Source organism: Papio anubis, chromosome 7, assembly GCF_008728515.1.
Source record: "Papio anubis isolate 15944 chromosome 7, Panubis1.0, whole genome shotgun sequence".
Lineage (NCBI taxonomy): Eukaryota > Metazoa > Chordata > Mammalia > Primates > Cercopithecidae > Papio > Papio anubis.
The window spans coordinates 86,283,415-86,302,599 of record NC_044982.1 but is presented as its reverse complement, the minus strand read 5'-3'; the positions used below and the strand labels follow the sequence as shown (position 1 = coordinate 86,302,599).

Below are 19,185 nucleotides of genomic sequence, written 5' to 3'. Positions count from 1 at the left end.
TTTCTTCCTTCTTTATGTTCCTTATAAACATGGAGAATGGCAAAAACATTTACCTCTCTAGTAATCTAATGTTCTTCTCAGACAGCAGAGATCACCTCCTTATAATAGAAGGAACAATAATTGATTTTTCCTGACTTCATTCTTAAATATCTCTTCTCACTGGGGAATCTCTTACACTTTGAAATATGCAACCAATCTGTGATGCAATGGAGAATGTACTTTGGGAATTTGAAGGCTAAGAAAGCTGCAAAACACTTTCGATGGGAATTGTTGAAATGCCAACAAAATATAGTCAAAGAATGAGACTAGAAACATGTTATATATAAATAGTCAAGTAATATGATGTAAAAGTCACTATGTCACTGCTAAGTTTTAAAATCAACATTCTATCAGTGACAGAGATTACAGAATAGCCAGCATGTTTATTAGGTCCATATGGGCAGAAAGCCAAAAGAGGTTATTTTATTTCTTAAATTACTATTTCTTTGAAAGCATATAGTAGGAAATCATTGATATATCAAGAAAGGAAGTAATGTGGTCAGGTAGGTAGTATATTAAACTCAATATATTTCTGGTGACAAAGAAACAGGCAAAGAAAACTAGATGATGTTCACAAAGACTCTTTGGCATAATCCTTCTTGGAGAAGAGAACTGCACTTTGAAGGACTAATTCCTCACAAAGAGAGGTACTCTTAAATACACCCTATTGTGGTCTTGGCATTTGTTGTTTTCATTTTAGGAATAAGTGTCTCTTATGTTCCACTAAAGCAATGACAACTATTTTTTTTAATTAAATATTACTAAACAGAAGAAAAGTAATTCAGAATCATATAGTAGAACACAATATAATTAAATTTCAGTAGATTTATTTTTATTTAAAAAGATTTTCTTATTTTAAAAATTAAAACACTAAACAATTTTTCAACAAATATAATGCATAATCAAAAATGTTTTGTCCTAATTTATGTCCAATTCAGAAAAAAAATAAGTGGGAAAAATGGAAAATGGGAAAAAGAGAAAAAGGGAGAAAGAGATACACAAAATCATAAAGGTCAAAAAAGGGTGGGGAGAAATGCAAGAACAGGAATAAATGCAAAGACAGTAATGGAATAATAGGAACTAAAAAGACAGAGAGGCACAAAAATGCATATTTTGCAAAATTATATGTACCAAATAAACTAAAAAACACAGTGTTTACTTTCTTAAAAGAAACAGAAAACAAGTGATATAAGTAAAGAAATGTGGGAAAACATTCCCATTTTAGAGTATATTACAGTCTTTCTTAGGCCAAAGACTTTTTAAAATATGATTTTTTCATAATTACAGACATAATTAGGGACTTTGCTTCCTAGTGTTTTCCACAGTACTTAAAATGAAGGTAGCCCGATGATCTAAATTAATCCTTAGAATGAAGGCTTGTTATTCCTACCAGGAAAGATCTGTCTCCCTAGACTATCTTAGAAGCTAAAACCATGAACCAGGTTGTATCGTACTGTCTGCAATGCAGCACCACACAAGACAGAAAGTGTCCCTGTTCCTGGGGATTTTACATCCTAATGCCTGGAAACAGACAATAAACAAACATACCAGAGAGAAAACAACTGATTGTAATGAGTGCTATGCTAAAAATACAAGAGATGGGGGAAGAGACTACTATTCCAAGTAAGCTAGCCAGGGAGGGCCTTTCTGACAAGGTGACAACATTTCAACTAAGATCTGAATGACAAAACTACACCATCTCTGTGAAGAAGATAGACTTGTTCAAAGCTCATGAAGGGAGAGACTGGTGCATTGAGAAGCAGAAAGGAGGCTAGTGTGGCAAGACAGTAGTGAGCAAATGGAAAAAAGTGTAAGGGAAGATAGAGAGGTAGAGCCGATATAGGCCAAGTGGCAATCAGTCAACATACTATGTGTGAGATGTAACAGGCAGAGGAGTGTTCCTATCTGATTTACATGTTTAAAACGTTATGCCGGCTACTGAGTGAAAAACGGGCTACAGAATGCAAGAGGTGGAGGCAAGGGGAACAGTAGGGAGCATCTGAAGTACTATTAATATAAATAAGAGATGATGGTAGGTTAGGTTAAGAGGTAAAAAAGAAGACAGAAGAAAGAATTTATACCAAAGATAAACTTTGGAGAGAGAATCAATGGGACTTATTGAAGGACTGCATATGAGAGGTATGGAAGCAAGAATAACTCAGAATTTTTAATGGCATTACCATAAGGTTGGAAATCAGGAGGTGTGCTTTAAACATACTTGACTTTAAAAATGTATTTAATTTTTGAATAGGTAATATATTCACATTTTTAAATAAAAAATAATTCATACGGTGAGAAATTTCCTTCTTATATCTGTCCCCTATATGCCCATTTCACCCCATACCTCAAAATTGGAAGCTAATATTAATTTTTGTGTCCTTCAAGAAATTTACATGTATTTACAAGCAAGCATGAAAATAAATTCTTGGTTGTATTTCTTAGAATATAATTTATATACATTAAAATACACATATCTAAGTGTTCAACTTGGTAACTTTTCTGTTAAATATATGCACTTTAGAAACTACTATTCCAAACAAGATAAAGAATATTTCCATCACTCCAGAAAGGTTTCTTGTGATCTTTGACATCCACCCCACCCATCTATCATCATAATGAGCTTTCATCTTCTAATTCCTAATAGCATAGATTAGTTTTGCCTTTTCTAGGATTTTATAAAAACAGAAGTATATGCCCTGTGCTATTTTGTATCTGGCTTTTAAACCCAGCATTATGATTTAGAGATGCACGTGTGTTGTTGCATTTTCTGTAGTTGTTCCTTTTTACTGCTGACTAATGTTTTACTATATACTTAACCCTAGGTTTGTTTATTATCATTTTATCCTTTTATCGACATTTGGGTTGTTTCAAATCTTAGGCCACCAATAAGGTTTTCATTAACATGCTAATTTAAATCATTTCATAGACATGTCTTGGCTAAACACAAATGGGATTGTCCGGTCATAAGGCAGCTGTTTGTTTACATCTACCTGAAATTACCTGAAGTTTCTATTCAGTTTTTCAGAGTGCTTAGTCATTGTAAATTCCCAACATCAATGTATGAGAGTTGAAGTTACTCCACCAATTAATTCATCAATATTTGGTGTTGTGTTTTACTTATGCCATTATATTTTCTGCATTTCTAATGCTTTAATACCTTGTGCCTTCCTAACACTGAAGGAGCTGTCCCTCCTATGGCTAGTCAATCCCTAGAGATGGTAAAAGCCTCACTTGCAACCTATCCAGAACCCATACTCCAGCTACTTCTTTTATCAGGTACCCATAGAGCTATTACACTCCAGGCCACTATTTCCCTTCCCTAATCACCCCAGGGCCAAGTAACACACTTAGAGACAGTGACTATCCTCCAGAGCCAACTGGAATTATTCAATCTAACCAATCCTAAACCCGCTTATCCTGCCCCATCCATTTCTTTCCACAGAAACCATGATAAAGGCTCTTACCCAAGTTTTTCCCATTTCCCCACTCACCTAACCAGCCTCCTGTTTCTAGGAATTTGTGAGTCTAAAAACTTCTTCCTTCATGACAGTCATTTCCATGACTGTGTGTCTTACCATTCCTGATTAAAATAAATATCGGGCACCTTTAAAACAATTGGTGCAGCAGACAAAGCCTACACCTTGATGGCGGCTGCGTTGTTTTTGTCAGTAGTTGCCACAGGTTCCCGACATAAAACTGTGGAGTTCGGAAAGCTGAGTTCTCCCAGCGCTGCTGCATAGTCTAGAGTGTCAAGTGCCTGGGACTGAGCACCTGGAGGCACTCAACATATTTCTCCATGTTGGTACAGCATCGGGGTCCAGGAGAGAGCAAGTGAGGGTGAGGGTGTATTGGTAATTGGCTATATCAGCTTCTAGAAAGATTCCTCCAAAGAGGATGAGAACTGACGGCCTAGCTAGTGCCATGGGATGAATCTGGTCCACTGACCAGGCAGCACTAACAAGCAATGGGGAAACTGAGTCATTTTTATGAAAGTGTCTCATCTCCAACATGTTATATGTTCCTCAGGCACTTCATAAACCTCTTCCTCTTTTCTTTCTAAGCTATTTTGTCCTGTTCCTCAGAGTAGTGGGAGCGTGCTCTGCCTGAACACTTGATCGTGTGTTGTGGACCATTCCCTGCTGAGTAATGATGTGCATCTTTTCGTGAACTTGCTAATCACTTGTATATCTTCTTTTCTGGAGTGTCTGTTCAAATTTTTTGCTGATTTTTCTTTACTTGAAGAGAGAAAGATACAGGGAGATTAAGAGAGACCAAATTTTCCTCCCATTGTATGATTTGCTTATTAATTTGATGATAGTGTCTTTTGATGAGCAGCGATTTTTAATTTTTTGAGGTTCATTTGATCACTTTCTATGATTACAGCTGCTGTTATGCTGCTTACGAAATCATTACTTATTCTAATTTTGTAAGCAAATATATTCTTCTATGTTTTCTTCTGGATACTTTATATTTCTAGTTACTACATTTAGGAGTATAATCCAGCTTAAATCAGTTTTTGTGTAGGCAGTGAAGCAGAGGTCCAAGTTCATTACTTTCCATACATGAATTCAGTTATTCTAGCCTCATTTATTTAAAACTTCTCTTTCTCAAGTAATGGTATCAGTGTCTTCATCAAAAATCAGTTTACTACTTCTGTGAATCTGTTTTTGTACATTCTATTTTTGTTACACCAATCTTCATCAAAAATCAATTTACAGGCCGGGCGCGGTGGCTCAAGCCTGTAATCCCAGCACTTTGGGAGGCCGAGATGGGCGGATCACGAGGTCAGGAGATCGAAACCATCCTGGCGAACACGGTGAAACCCCGTCTCTACTAAAAAGTACAAAAAAACTAGCCGGGGGAGGTGGCGGGCGCCTGTAGTCCGGGCTACTCGGGAGGCTGAGGCAGGAGAATGGCGTAAAGCCGGGAGGCGGAGCTTGCAGTGAGCTGAGATCCAGCCACTGCACTCCCGCCTGGGCGACAGAGTGAGACTCCGTCTCAAAAAAAAAAAAAAAAAAAAAAATCAACTTACTACTTCTGTGTGTCTGTTTTTTTACATTCTATTTTTGTTCCATCAATTTGTCTATCATTGCACCAACGCTACATAATCTTGGTTACTGTAGCTTCACAGTAAGCCTTAAAATCAGGTAGTAGAAGTTCTCTTTTTTTCTTTTTGCTAGTCAATATCAGATAAAAGCAGTCTTATTGTTATCAAAAAATAAATAATTAAAACATAAATATTGATTTTTTTAAGTAAAATGAATACATGAGAAAAATTGACTTAGAATCAACTCTGAGATGTGCTGTAGTAAAACTACAGGACTTAAAATATAAAGAAAAAGTCCTATGGGCCTCTATGCAAAAAAAAAAAAAAAGAAAAAATGACCTAAAAAAAGATTTCTTCCTTATAAGTTAACATTAGATTTCCTTCAATCAAGAGAAGACTGAGGAAAGGATAAAATCTCTTTGAGAGGGAAAGGAAAATAATGGGATGAAGGGGTACAAAGCATGCTCCAGAGTTAATGATAACATTCCTTTTTAATAAATGTGATAGGATGCCTGGGTTTATAATTTATATGCCTATCACATCTCCTTAATAGAAAAGTCTGTACAAATAAGAAAAGTAGTATTATAATTAACAAACTTTAGGTGGGAAACAGGTGGGAGAAAGTGCATAGTAATTGCTTCAACCATCATTTCTAGAAGTCAGAGCACATTATTATAAAAATTTATGTATAAACACGTTTAACATAATGGAAAGGTAAAATTAAAGATAATTTTTAATGACGATAATCTGAGTTGGAGGAAAGAAAGTATATACTAATTTTATCATTGCTCATAGTATAAACCTAGTAGATATTATCTCAATATTCCAGAAATTATTTTATAATATGAGGCACAAATGTAAACCCTAGAAATGTGCTGCCCACTGTGGTAGCCATTAGCCACATGTGACTATTTGCACACTTGAAATGGGACTGGTACAACTGAGGAACTGAGTTTGAAAGATTGTATATTGGTTAATTTAAATTAACATAGCCATATGTAGCTATATTATATACCAGTGGTCCCCAACCTTTTTGGCACCAGGGAACAGTTTTGTGGAAGACCATTTTTCTGTGGACGGGGTCTGGGGGTGTTTTCAGGATGAAACTGTTCCACCTCAGATCATTAGGCATTATATTCTCATAAGGAGCATGCAACCTAGATCCTTTGCATGCACTGTTCACATTAGGGTTTGCTCTCCTACGAGAATCCAATGCCGCGGCTGATCTGACAGGAAGTGGAGCTGACAGGTGGTAATGTTTGCTCACCCGCTGCTCACCTCCTACTGTGCTGCCTGGTTCCTAAGAAGCCACAGAGCTGTCCATGGTCTGGGGGTTGGGGACCCCTACATAGTATAAATATATAGGACAGGTCTAGGATAATACAAGGACCTTAATCCATTAACTTTCATAATATTCTTTCTCATTTATTTCTTATTTTTTCTCTTGGGTTTTTTTTTTTTCTAAGTGTTCTAGAGATTTACTCAGGCTTTGCATAAGAGAAAAATACTTTTTTTCAACTTTTATTTTAAGTTCAAGGGTACAAGTGCAGGTTTGTTACATAGGTAAACTTGTGTCATGAGGGTTTGTTGCATAGATTATTTCACCACCAAGGTATTAAGCTTCATATCCATTAGTTATCTTTCCTGATCCCAAAACACCATGGTACTGATACAAAAATACACACACAGACCAATGGAACAGAACAGAGAACCCAGAAATAAGACTACACACCTATAACTATCTGATCTTTGACAAACCTAACAAAATAAACTTTTGATGGATAAAATTAATGAGACTGTGGTGTTGTTTCTGTGGCATAACCTATGAAAACTAAAAACTAACCAAAGCACAAGGTAAATTTTTACCTTATTTCACAGAATATCTATTACAAACGTGAGAGAAAAAAATAAACATCTGTGTGTAAATATATATATCTATATGTATAGAATATTACATCAAAAGGATAGCTATCATTGTTTCTGGGTGAATTTCATATTTTTTTCATTTCCTGAATTAGTTGTAATAAACACATCATTTTATAGTAAGAATAAAAGTAAATCTGTGTTCTCACCATCTTCTAGAAAAACATAAAGACTAGTACATTTAACTCCAACTGTCCCAAATCTTAGTTTATATAAATGTTATTTTCATATACTTCAGTTCTTTTTCTAAACATGTTTGTTTGTTGTTGCTGCTATCTTATACAGTAGATGTTTGTTTAGATTTACTCACATACTTGCCAATCATTTTCTGACGTTTCTGATCTCCTATCTGCAATCATGTTCTTTTTTCAACCACATCACTTTAAATTTCTTTCAGTGATTGTGTGCTTGTGGCAAATTCTCTGTTCCTGTTTTTCCGAAGATGCTTTTATTTGATTATATTTTCACAGAGAGGAAAACTATTTTCTCTTGTCATAATATAACTCTTCACTGCTTTATTTTGTTATTAAGTGGCGATCAACTGAGCATGAAACCTCATACCTGAAATCAGCACTTTTGGGAGACCAGGAGGGTGGATCATTTGAGGCCAATCATTCAAGACCAATACAACCAACATAGGTAAACTTCTCTACTAAAAATACAAAAATTACTCGAGCATGTTAGCGCAGACTCATAATCCCAGCTACTCAGGAGGCTAGAGGCAGGAAGGATGATGATGGTCATCCGGTATCGACTTCGCTGAATATCGATCGTCTCCAGCGCCTCTCGATGAAATCAAACAAGTGAACAGGATATTCATTTTACGGCGCGCGCACGCGCGGCAGGCGCGGCACTGGCACGGCACTGGCACGGCAGCAGGCACCACGCGCACGCGCACGCACGCACGCACGCACGCACGCACGCAGGAAAAAGAAAAAGGAAGGAAGAAAAGGAAGGAGGAGAGGAGAGAGAGAGAAAGGAGGAGGAAGAAGGAAAAGAAAAGAAAAGAAGGAAGAAAGGAAACCAGTGAAATATTATCCTGATTGCCTTTCCCTTGAAGATGAGCTCTGCTTTCCACATCTGCTTAGTTGTCTTTATTGATCTGCAGTTCTACTATGATGTGCCCAAATATGCATCTTTTTTTTTTCTTTATTCTGTTGTCGTTGTTGTTGTTGTTGTTGTTGCTGCCAGGTCTGGCTCTGTCGCTTAGGCTGACACGCAGTGCATTGTTGCGATCATAGCTCACGGCAGCCTCAAACTCTCAGGCTCCGTTGCTCTCTCACCTCAGCCTCCAGAGTAGCTGGGACTACAATTAGCCTTCAACACCCCAGCTAATTTTTTTCATTTTTTTGTAGAGACTGAGTTTCGTCATGTTGTTCGGCTGCTCTCAAACTCCTGAGTTCAAGCGATGTGCCCGCCTTGGCCTCCCAAAGTGCTGGGATTACAGGTATGAGTCACCACAACTGCTCCCTAAATGTGTATTTTAAAACATTTATCCTGTTAATATTTTGGTGGGATTCCTGATTTTGAAGTTTGGTGTCTTTTATTAGGTTTAGGAAAATGTCAGCAGTATTTCTTCAATACAGCCTCCACTACATTTTATCTATTCTTTCCTTTGAAATTGATGAGATATATTTAGACCATTTTGTTCTGTTTTCAATGTCTCCTAGTCTCTTCATACCAGTATGTCTCCTCCATGCGTAATTCAGTTCCTTAGCTGTGTATGCTAAGTTACTGATTCTATCTAATTTACGACTACATACATTTGTTGAATTTTTAATCTGAATCTGAATTTCTCTTTTTCTTAAGATTTTCTGTTTATTTTTACAGCATCTTTATCCCTCTTCATATTTTCATTCTTTTGTTTTTTTTAAACATACCAAATCTACTTACTTTACATTCTGTATCTTTTTTGTGGTTTTGATCTTTCACTGTGTTGTTCTTCTGATTCTCCCTCAAAGAGGCTTGCTTTATTGCATATTCACTCATGTCTGACTATAAGCTCTTCTTTTTTTTTTTTTTTTTGAGACGGAGTCTCGCTCTGTCACCCAGGCTGGAGGGCAGAGGCACGATTTCTGCTTATTGCAAGCTCCGCCGCCTGGGTTCACACCATTCTCCTGCCTCAGCCTCCTGAGTAGTTGGGACTACAGGCGCCTGCCACCACGACCGGCTAAATTTTTTATATCTTTCAGTGGAGACAGGGTTTCACCGTGTTAGCCAGGATTGTCTCGATCTCCTGACCTCGTGATCCACCGGCCTCGGCCTCCCAAAGTGCTTGGATTACAGGTGTGAGCCACTGCACCCGGCCAGCTCTTACTTCTTGAAAGTTTATCTATAGAATATTTTGAGTCCTGGAATAAACATAAGAACCTCCAGAAAATATTGGTGTTTCCTTCTGTAAAGAAGCATTACATGTCTGAAACCAGAAACTTTGAACAAAATTATTAATATGCAGTGAACAAAATTATCAACTTGCAATGAATTTAAAACTCAGAAAATATATGTGATCCCACTTGTGTTTCATTAATTTTTCTTTTTTCTCTTTTGCATTTTTGAGGTGAAATTTTTTAAAAAGTTATTTTATACTACCCTAAGAATATATCCTTTGGGATGTTAGGTAGTTTTGGAATGTATCATTGGTGAATATACCATGCTGTGAACCCTGGGATCTGTCTGCTATCCGTCTGCAGCCCCACCACCAGGCTTGAAAACAGAACGTAAGTCTTCCCAGTAAAAGCTGATTCCTGTTCATTTATTTCTCTGGTTTCCTAATTTTATAACATTTAAAAAGATGTTCATCCAAAACATGTAATTTTTTCTTCTTTAGTGAGAGATCCACAGGTTGGAAATGGAGTACAGTTCTATGATTTCTGCATTGTCACAGCAGAATAGATAGCATTTATACAGTTATGACCTCTTTTGATGAAATTATCAGAACAAATTTCAGTCAAACATGTGACTAGGACAAAAGGTTGGTATACACACAGATAGCAGATAGCATTTCATATAGTTCTACCTTGCTTACCTTAGTTTTAGTCTTAGGTTTACTGTTTAATAAGCCTAATTAGTAGCCCCCTCTTATCATAGTGTTGCTTTCTGTAGTTTCTGTTGTCCATGGTCAACTTCCGTCCAAAAAATGTTAAATGGAAAATTCCAGCAACAAACAATTCATAAGTTTTAAATTATGCCCCATTCTAAGTAGTATGATGAAATCTCAAGCTGTCCTTCTCCATCCTTCCAGGGACATGAGTCATCCCTTTGTCCAGTGTATCCATGTTGTACATGCCACCTGCACTTTAGTCACTTAGTAGCCACCTTGGTTATCAGTTAGACACAGCATCACAGTGCTTCTGTTCAAGTAATCCTTTTCCTATTTAATAATGGCTCCAAAGTGCAAAAGTAGTAATGCGGCATATTGTTATAATTGTTCTATTTTATTAGTAGTTATAAATCTGTTACTGTGCCTAATTTATAAATTTTATCATACGCATGTATGTATAGGAAAAACATGGTATATATAGGGTTCGGTACTATCCATGGTTTCAAGCATCCACAGGTGTCTTGGAACATATCTCCTATGGATAAAAGAAGACTACTGTATAATTATATATATGTGTGTGTGTGTATACCCAACCTTTTGTCCTAGTCACATGTTTGACTGAAATTTGTTCTCTGATAATTATATCCTCCGTGAATCAGGCTCAATTATTAGAGTTTGCCAAATGTTCCCCTTTTCTTCATTGATATTAGTTTCTAATTTCAGATAATATTCCTAAGTAAGCAATTAGTTATCACACTATTTGTATGCCTTTTTCCTTTGTACTACCAGCTTCAATGTTTTCAGTAAATATCCTTCTATAGTACAGTCTGCTGGTGTTCCAAGAGCATAGCAAATCAGTGGTCCCTTCGTGTCTAGAATGTGTCAGTTCTTGGTCTCGCTGACTTCAAGAATAAAGCCACGGACCCTAGCAGTGAGGGTTACAGTTCTTAGAGATGGTGTGTCCAGAGTTTGTTCCTTCAGATGTTCAGATGTGTCCACAGTGTCTTCCTTCTGGCGAGTTCGTGGTCTTGCTGGCTTCAGAAGTGAAGCTGCAGACCTTCAAGGTGAATATTATACCTCATTGAGGGCACGTGGACCCAAAAAGTGAACAGCAGCAAGAGTGATCCTAAAGAGCAAAAGAACAAAGTTGCCACACTGTGTAAGGGAACCTTAGTGGGTTGCCGCTGCTAGCTTGGCAGCCTGCTTTTGTTCCCTTAGCTAACTCCACCCACATCCTGCTGATTGGTCCATGTTGCAGAGAGCTGATTGGTCCATTTACAGAGAGCTGATTGGTCCGTTTTACAGAGAGCTGATTGGTCCGTTTTGACAGAGTGTTGATTGGTGCATTTACAATCCCTGAGCTAGATGCAGAGTGCTAGACAGAAAAGTTCTCCAAGTCCCCACTAGGTTAGCTAGATACAGAGTACTGATTGGTGTATTTACAAACCTGAGCTAGACACAGAGTACTGGTTGGTGTGTTTACAATCCTTTTGCTAGACACAGAGTGCCGATTGGTGCATTCACCATCCCTCAGGTAGACATAAAGGCTCTCCAAGTCCCCACTAGACCCAGGAGCCCAGCTGGCTTCACCTAATGGATAGTGCACCAGGGCCGCAGGTGGAGCTGCCCGCCAGTCCCTCACTGTGCGCCCTCAGCCCACACTCCTCAGCCCTTGGGCGATTGATGGCACCGGGTGCTGCAGGACAGGGGGTAGCACCCATCAGGGAGGCTCCAGCCGGGCAGTGGGCAAGAGAGAAATCAGAATTGACTGATTGAGGGAAAGAAGTCAAATTGTCCCTGTTTGCAGATGATATGATTGTATATTTAGAAAACCCCATTATCTCAGCCCAAAATCTCCTTAAGCTGATAAACAGCTTCAGCAAAGTCTCCGGATACAAAATTAATGTGCAAAATCACAAGCATTCATACCAATAGCAGACAAACACAGAGCCAAATCATGAATGAACTACATTCACAATTTGCTTCAAGAGAATAAGATACTAGATCCAACTTACAGGGATGAGACCTCTTCAAGGAGGAACTACAAACCACTGCTCAGTGAAATAAAAGAGGACACAAACAAATGGAAGAACATACCATGCTTATGGATAGGAAGAATCAATATAAATTGAAAATGGCCATACTGCCCAAAGGTAATTTATAGATTCAATGCCATCCCATCAAGCTACCAATGAGTTTCTTTACAGAATTGGAAAAACTGCTTTAAAGTTCATAATGGAACCAAAAAAGAGCCCGCATCTCCAAGACAATCTAAGTCAAAGAACAAAGCTGGAGGCATCATACCTGACTTCAAACTATACTACCAAGGCTACAGTAGCAAAAGCAACTGGTACTGGTACCAAAACAGAATATAGACAATGGAACAGAACAGAGTCCTCAGAAATAATACCACACATCTACAGCCATCTGATCTTTGACAAACCTGAAGAAACAAAATGGGGAAAGGATTCCCTATTTAATAAATGGTGCTGGGAAAATTGGCTAATACATAGAGAGTAGAAAGCTGAAACTGGATCCTTTCCCTTACTCCTTGCTCGAAAATTAATTCAAGATGGATTAGAGACTTAAATGTTAGACCTAATACCATAAAATCCTAGGAAAAGCTAGGTAGTACCATTCAGGACATAGGCATGGGCAAAGGAACTTCATGTCTAAAACACCAAAAAGCTTAGCGGCAGCAAAAGCTAAAATTGGCCGTGGATCTCATTAAACTAAAGAGCTTCTGCACAGCAAAGCTACATCAGAGTGAACAGGCAACCTACAGAATGGGAGAACATTTTGCAATCACTCATCTGACAAAGGGCTAATATCCAGAACCTACAAAAGAACTCAAACAAATTTACAAAGAAAAACAAACAACCCCATCAAAAGTGGGCAAGGATATGAACAGACATTTCTCAAAAGAAGACATTCATACAGCCAACAGACATATGAAAAAATGCTCATCATCACTGGCCATCGAAATGCAAATCAAACCACAATGAGATACCATCTCACACCAGTTAGAATGGCGATCATTCAAAGATCGAAACAACAGGTGCTGGAGGATGTGGAGAAATAGAACACTTTACACTGTTGAATGGGATTGTAAACTAATTCAACCATTATGGAGAAAACAGTGTGCGATTCCTCAAGGGATCTAGAACTAGATGTACCATGTGAGCCCAACCATCCCATTACTGGGATATACCCAAAGTTATAAATTATGCTGCTATAGACACACATGCAGTATGTTTATTGCAGCACTATTCACAATAACAAAGACTTGGAATCAACCCAAATGTCCATCACTGACAGATTGGATTAAGAAAATGTGGCACATATACACCATGGAATACTATGCAGCCATAAAAAGGATGAGTTTAAGTCCTTTGTAGGGACATGGATGCAGCTGGAAACCATCATTCTTAGCAAACTATCACAGAACAGAAACCAAACACCGCGTATTTCTCACTGTAGGTCGGAACTGAACAATGAGATCACTTGGACTCGGGAAGAACATCACACACGGGGCCTATCATGGGGAGGGAGGGAGGGATTGCATTGGAGCTATACCTGATGTAAATGGCGAGTTGATGGGTGCAGCAGACCAACATGGCACAAGTATACATATGTAAAACCTGCGATTATGCACATGTACCCTACAACTTAAGTATAATAATAATAAATAAATTAAAAAAAAAAAAGGAATTCCAGCGCAGAGCTGGCTGGCCGGCACTGCTGGGGTACCCGGCACACCCTCTGTAGCTGCTGGCCCAGGTGCTAAGCCTCTCACTGCCTGGGGCCCAGCCCAGCCGCTCCAAGTGCAGGGGCAGCGGAGCCCCTGCCTGCCCGGAACTCACGCTGGCTGGCGAGCACCTTGCAGCCTTGGTTCCCGCAGGTGCCTCTCCCTCTACACCTCCCCGCAAGCAGAGGGAGCTGGCTCTGGCCTCCGTCAGCCCAGAGAGGGGCTCCCACAGTGTAGCTGCGGGCTGAAGGGCTCCTCAAGTGCAGCTAGAATGGGTGCCCAGGCCGAGGAGGTGCTGAGAGCGAGTGAGGGCTGCCAGCACGTTGTCACCTCTCACCTTTCCCAAGAACATCAGTCCTAATTTGATGAAAGATAAGTGACAAAAGGAATAGAAGTCTGGCTAGATCAAATACAGAGGAAGGATATAAGGATATAATAAGATGATACAAGATTTAGAAACATAACATCATTTTATTGTGTGTGTATATATATCTTTTGTACTTCATATTTTTTCGTGCTATGTTACAAAACATTAGAGAAGTCTACTGTTTTATTCACTTCCAGGTAACGAGAAGTCAACTCAAAATCAGGACTCATAATGTCAGTCCGTGTCTTTCCGTTCCTAGAAGAGAGGTAAGGTAGCACTGAAGATGGAAGAAGGTCACCATAAGGAAAAATTCCCAAAGCAGGAAACAAGCTCTGTGTACCACCATTCCATCCTATGCATCCGAGGTACACTGGGTCTGGCACAAATTACCTCCTCAATTAATAAATAAAATCTTTATAAATAACTAGTAAGTCTAGGAATAGTTATTTATTTTTATATATTCATTCCTAATGTTGACAAGGATCTAATTCACTTAAAATTTAGTCCATATTACATTATCAAATTCAAAAAAGAAGACTAAAGCTTAATACACTCAATGCATTCTTGCCCTTCAATGAAAAGATTTCCTAGTTTTGAAATTAAAAACTAATAAATTTAAGTAAAACAACATAACCTATAAAATCAAATGTTCTAATCTACCTTTTACATTCTGAAACTTGGAGAGTAACTGAGTTTTTAGTGCCTGAGAATAGGAAATCAATCCCTAATAATTTTCTAAGGGATCATGGGAACCAATACATCTAGGTCTCTCAATGGGAAAGAACTCTGAATTAAGTACTAACAAAAGCAGCACCCTACCAATTTAACATGGGAGGCAGAATTAGCAATCATGGAAAACATACAAAAGTGGCAGATGAGATGATAGTTTAGAAAAAAAAATTACACAGCTAGATATCTACCAATCCCAGTCAACCTGGAAGCTTTCTCCCCAAGCCTACTTTCACTCTGAAGGATGTAAGTAAGGACTGGCTATAAAAATTGCCTGGAGGCTTCATCTGGAATGACATGAATCTCATGTATCAGCCAAATTACACTCTGCTTTGAATTCATAAAAAATGTTTTCATAATGTGATAAAATTTTGAGTTGTGTCTCCAAACTGTTGAGTGGACACCACCTGAAATATAAACTGAAATGCCTTGTATAAATGAATCCTCATTTTCCATCAACTCTGGAAACATGAGGAGATAAAGGACAAATAATCTGTTTTTCCAGACCCAGCAAGACGTTTACCAGATACCATTCCACTGAGCCAACACTGAAACATGAAAACAATATTTATTTGCTAACTTGAAGCTAGCTACATTCATATGCTTGCCATTTACTTCATATTTTTAATGGACACGTCTCCATGTCTTATTTATTTTTCTCAACACGTTCTCCTCAAAGTCAGAGCCTCTGCAGAATAGTTACTCAATAAACAATTAGTTAAAATGTACTTTAGCAGATTATTACTATATCTCAAATTCTAATAATGATCTGCCGGGAATTTCAGGGTGGGTGTGAGTAAATTTATTTTCATCTTAATGCCTTATTTTTTCAATATAAAGAAGAATTAATAGAGAAAAATTATAGTAAAATTTAAAGAACACAAATGAAAGGAGGAAGTGAATGCAGCATTATTACTGCAAATGCTTCCTGCTTTAGGACAATGATCCTCAGGAGGACTATAAAATGTATCATTTATCTTTCACTTCTCTTTACACAAAATATTTTTCGTGACCAACTTCCTCATGGCTGCCTTTACTTCCTTGTTTCTCAGTGTGTAAATAATGGGATTAAGTAAAGGGAATATTACAGTATGAAACACAGATACCACTTTATCTAGGGAAAAAGAGTCAAATGGGCGAGCATAAATGTAGATGGATGGCCCAAACATTAGCACCACAATGGTAATGTGGGAATAGCAGGTGGACATGGCCCTGTTGGTATTCTCACCTGAGCCTGAATGTTTCTTGAGCATGGCCAGAAGGAAGGTGTAGGACATTAACAGAGCAATGAAACACACCACAGAGATCAGACCACTGCTACAGATCATCACTAACTCCTCTGGGAAGGTGTTGGCACAGGCAATCCGGACAACCTGTGTGATGTCACAGAAGTAACTGTCTAACTCATTGGGCCCGCAGAAAGGAAGTCGAACAATAAGAGCCACCTGTATTATAGAATGAATGAAGCCCCCCATCCAGGAGAGAGCCACCAGGATACTGCAGAGATGTCGATTCATGATGGTAGCATAGTGGAGGGGTCGGCAGATAGCAGCATAGCGGTCAAAGGCCATCACTGTGAGCAAGAACATCTCCGAAGCCCCGACAAAGTGTAAGAAGAACAGCTGTGCAATGCATCCACCAAAGGAAATTATCTTCCTCTCCACAAAGAAGTCTATGAGCATTTTAGGGGCTGTAATGGAAGAGTACCAAATATCAAGAAAGGCCAGATTAGCCAACAGGAAATACATAGGAGAAGTCAGATGAGGGTCAAGCCTGATGGTGCAAATGATAAGGATATTTCCCGGTAGGATGAACAAATAGAAGGATAGAAATATAACAAATAGGACTAGTTGGACCTCCCGAGTCTGGGATAGGCCAGTGAGAACAAATTCTGTCACCTTGGTGTAATTTGCGGTTTCCATTTCTTCAACTTACTTTTTTCATAATATAGCTATGAAAATTAAAGAAACTATAATTAGTCCACATAGTATTTAACTAGAGTTATATCACCGCTTTCAAAATTGTCATATGTTCCCTGTCATTAACAGATTACATGAGGATACATTTGGTTTCCCATTTTATATTTGATAAACCAAGAGGGAGAGAGTATATGATGAACTTATAAATTGGAAACATGAAAACTATATGAAGTGTGGATGTATTTGAAATTCAAATTTCAGCTTGTTAATGTTAACAATCTTACTTTTTGTGAAATTCGTCAATGCACTACTTCTTCCCCCAAACATCTACGTTAGTAAGCAATATGTGAAGCTACTTCTGAGTGTAGCCAAATTTTAGATTGGCAATCAGAGATGTGGCCTCTTTTTTCTAGATCTTTTTTATTGTGAAATCTTGCCAACCTGCACACTTAGGCTTGCATTCTAATAGTACACATATAGATCTAGCAGTATTTTAGTTGTAATACAGAAAAGAGGTCCCAAGGCTTCATAAGTAGTGAATGGACATATTTTTCCATAACCGAAACCTGTACAGCTCGATCCTTGGTAACAGGCAACCAGCCACAATCTACAGCTATGCAAGGCCCTATATAAAAATTCTTCGAGCTGTGACCAGATTTATCAATACCGGATACTACACTGACTATAAAATTTTCTCACCATTGCAGGAACGTAAGTGGGTGTAGTGATCTGAGAAATGGGTATGCTTGCTACCCAATTTGATACTGAGCTGATCTGCTTTGCTGTTTCAAGGTGACAATGGGAATAATATTATTTTTAAAATTTTGCTTACTGCCCTGTATTGAACCTGACACCACTAAGTAGAACAAAATTTGTCAAATAAAAATGAAATAACAATTCACATTAGCAAATATGCTTTTCTTTAAGTAAGGTTAAAAACTGCCCCACCAAAGTTAAGTTTTGTTGTAACCAACAGCCAATATAAGAGAGTTGTTTCTTTTCTGCTTTTCTGCTGATGTGATATTTTTTGGTATTGCCTCTTTTATTAGTTCTTTTTTGCTTTGTTTTATTGGGGGTTTTTTTGTTTGTTTGTTTGTTTGTTTTTGAGATGGAGTCTCACTCTGTGGCCCAGGCTGGAGTGCAGTGATGCCATCTCGGCTCACTGCAAGCTCCCCATCCCGGGTTCATGCCATTCTCCTGCCTCAGCCTCCCAAGTAGCTGGGACTACAGGCGCCTGCCACCACACCCAGCTAATTTTTTGTATTTTTAGTAGAGATGGCGTTTCACTGTGTTAGCCAGGATGGTCTCTATCTCCTGACCTCATGATCCACCAGCCTCAGCCTCCCAAAGTGCTGGGATTACAGGCGTGAGCCACTACACCCAGCCTAACCTATCTTATTACTTAAAAAGTTAAACATAAAAAAGAATATTTAAAAAGTTAAGGTTCTGTAATACCAAACAATATGGCTGTGTCCAAACACTTATTGGCACTATGTATACTACTGAGTAAAGAAATTAAGTGTGCCATTTTCAGAACCTACTGACTCAATTTGTACATAATTTTAACATAGATAAATGACCTTCAATATCTTATAGAAGCATTGCATTTTGAAGAAGGGATGGCTTACTACAAGCAGACACAAAGAAAAAAAGACCAGTGTTTTCCAGGAATCTGGTAGCAAGAGGAAGAAAGGTAAAAATATTCAGAAAGTGAGTAGTGTGGGACTATTTAGAAAAGGGATCAATTTCCCCATGTCCATAAATTGCCCAGAGTGGATGTCACTGAGTTAATTAAGCATATTTAGTAAGATACAAAAATTTTAAATTTGACTTAGGAAGATTTTAATCAAAAGAAAGATAATAAGTTTATCCAGAATGACATATTTCCTGAGATTCCACAAAACAATGATTTTACTGTACTTACCTGGAGGAGGCAGCTCATAGACCCCATAACTAATAACACAACAGGTATAGCTTATAATTATATACTTGTTATGTTATTAGTTATGAGGGTTATGAACTAGTTATATACTAATTCATTTACATTCACTGATAAGTCAACTATGAGGTTCCAACAATCAAATAAATTTCTACCAAAGGCATCTGAAATAATACAATTACTCAGCTCATTTACATATTTTGCTATTATGCTATGTAGTTTTTGACCAGATGGAAGTGATTATTTGTTCTTAAGTAAATAATTGCCCCTTTATTATTGAAAGGAGATGAATATTTTAAAGCAGTAAATACCATTACAAGACCATATGCTTTTTTTTATTATTATGGGGACATGATACAGTGATTCTGAGTGTCATCATACAAATCACCCCATTCTCCTCTGCTCTACTCCATACCCATTCCACCAAAACACAA

The 19,185-nt window shown here is 38.1% G+C and overlaps 3 protein-coding genes across 3 annotated transcripts in view; all 3 read right to left on the bottom strand.

Annotated features, from left to right (window-relative positions):
* Window positions 1–16,205, bottom strand: part of LOC101023750 (olfactory receptor 4N2) — a 49,857-nt gene extending 33,652 nt beyond the window's left edge. The window contains exon 1 of the mRNA XM_017960980.3: window positions 16,122–16,205. The gene's annotated coding sequence lies outside the window, so the exon portion shown is untranslated. The remainder of the gene's footprint in view (window positions 1–16,121) is intronic.
* The window catches only part of LOC101024101 (olfactory receptor 4K2), a 190,250-nt gene that overhangs the window by 84,929 nt on the left and 86,136 nt on the right, over window positions 1–19,185 (bottom strand). The window lies entirely within an intron of this gene.
* Window positions 14,735–17,808, bottom strand: LOC110743736 (olfactory receptor 4M1). The gene has a single exon (XM_021940947.2). The coding sequence runs from the start codon at window positions 16,813–16,815 to the stop codon at window positions 15,874–15,876; it is 942 nt and encodes a 313-aa protein (XP_021796639.2). The 5' UTR covers window positions 16,816–17,808; the 3' UTR covers window positions 14,735–15,873.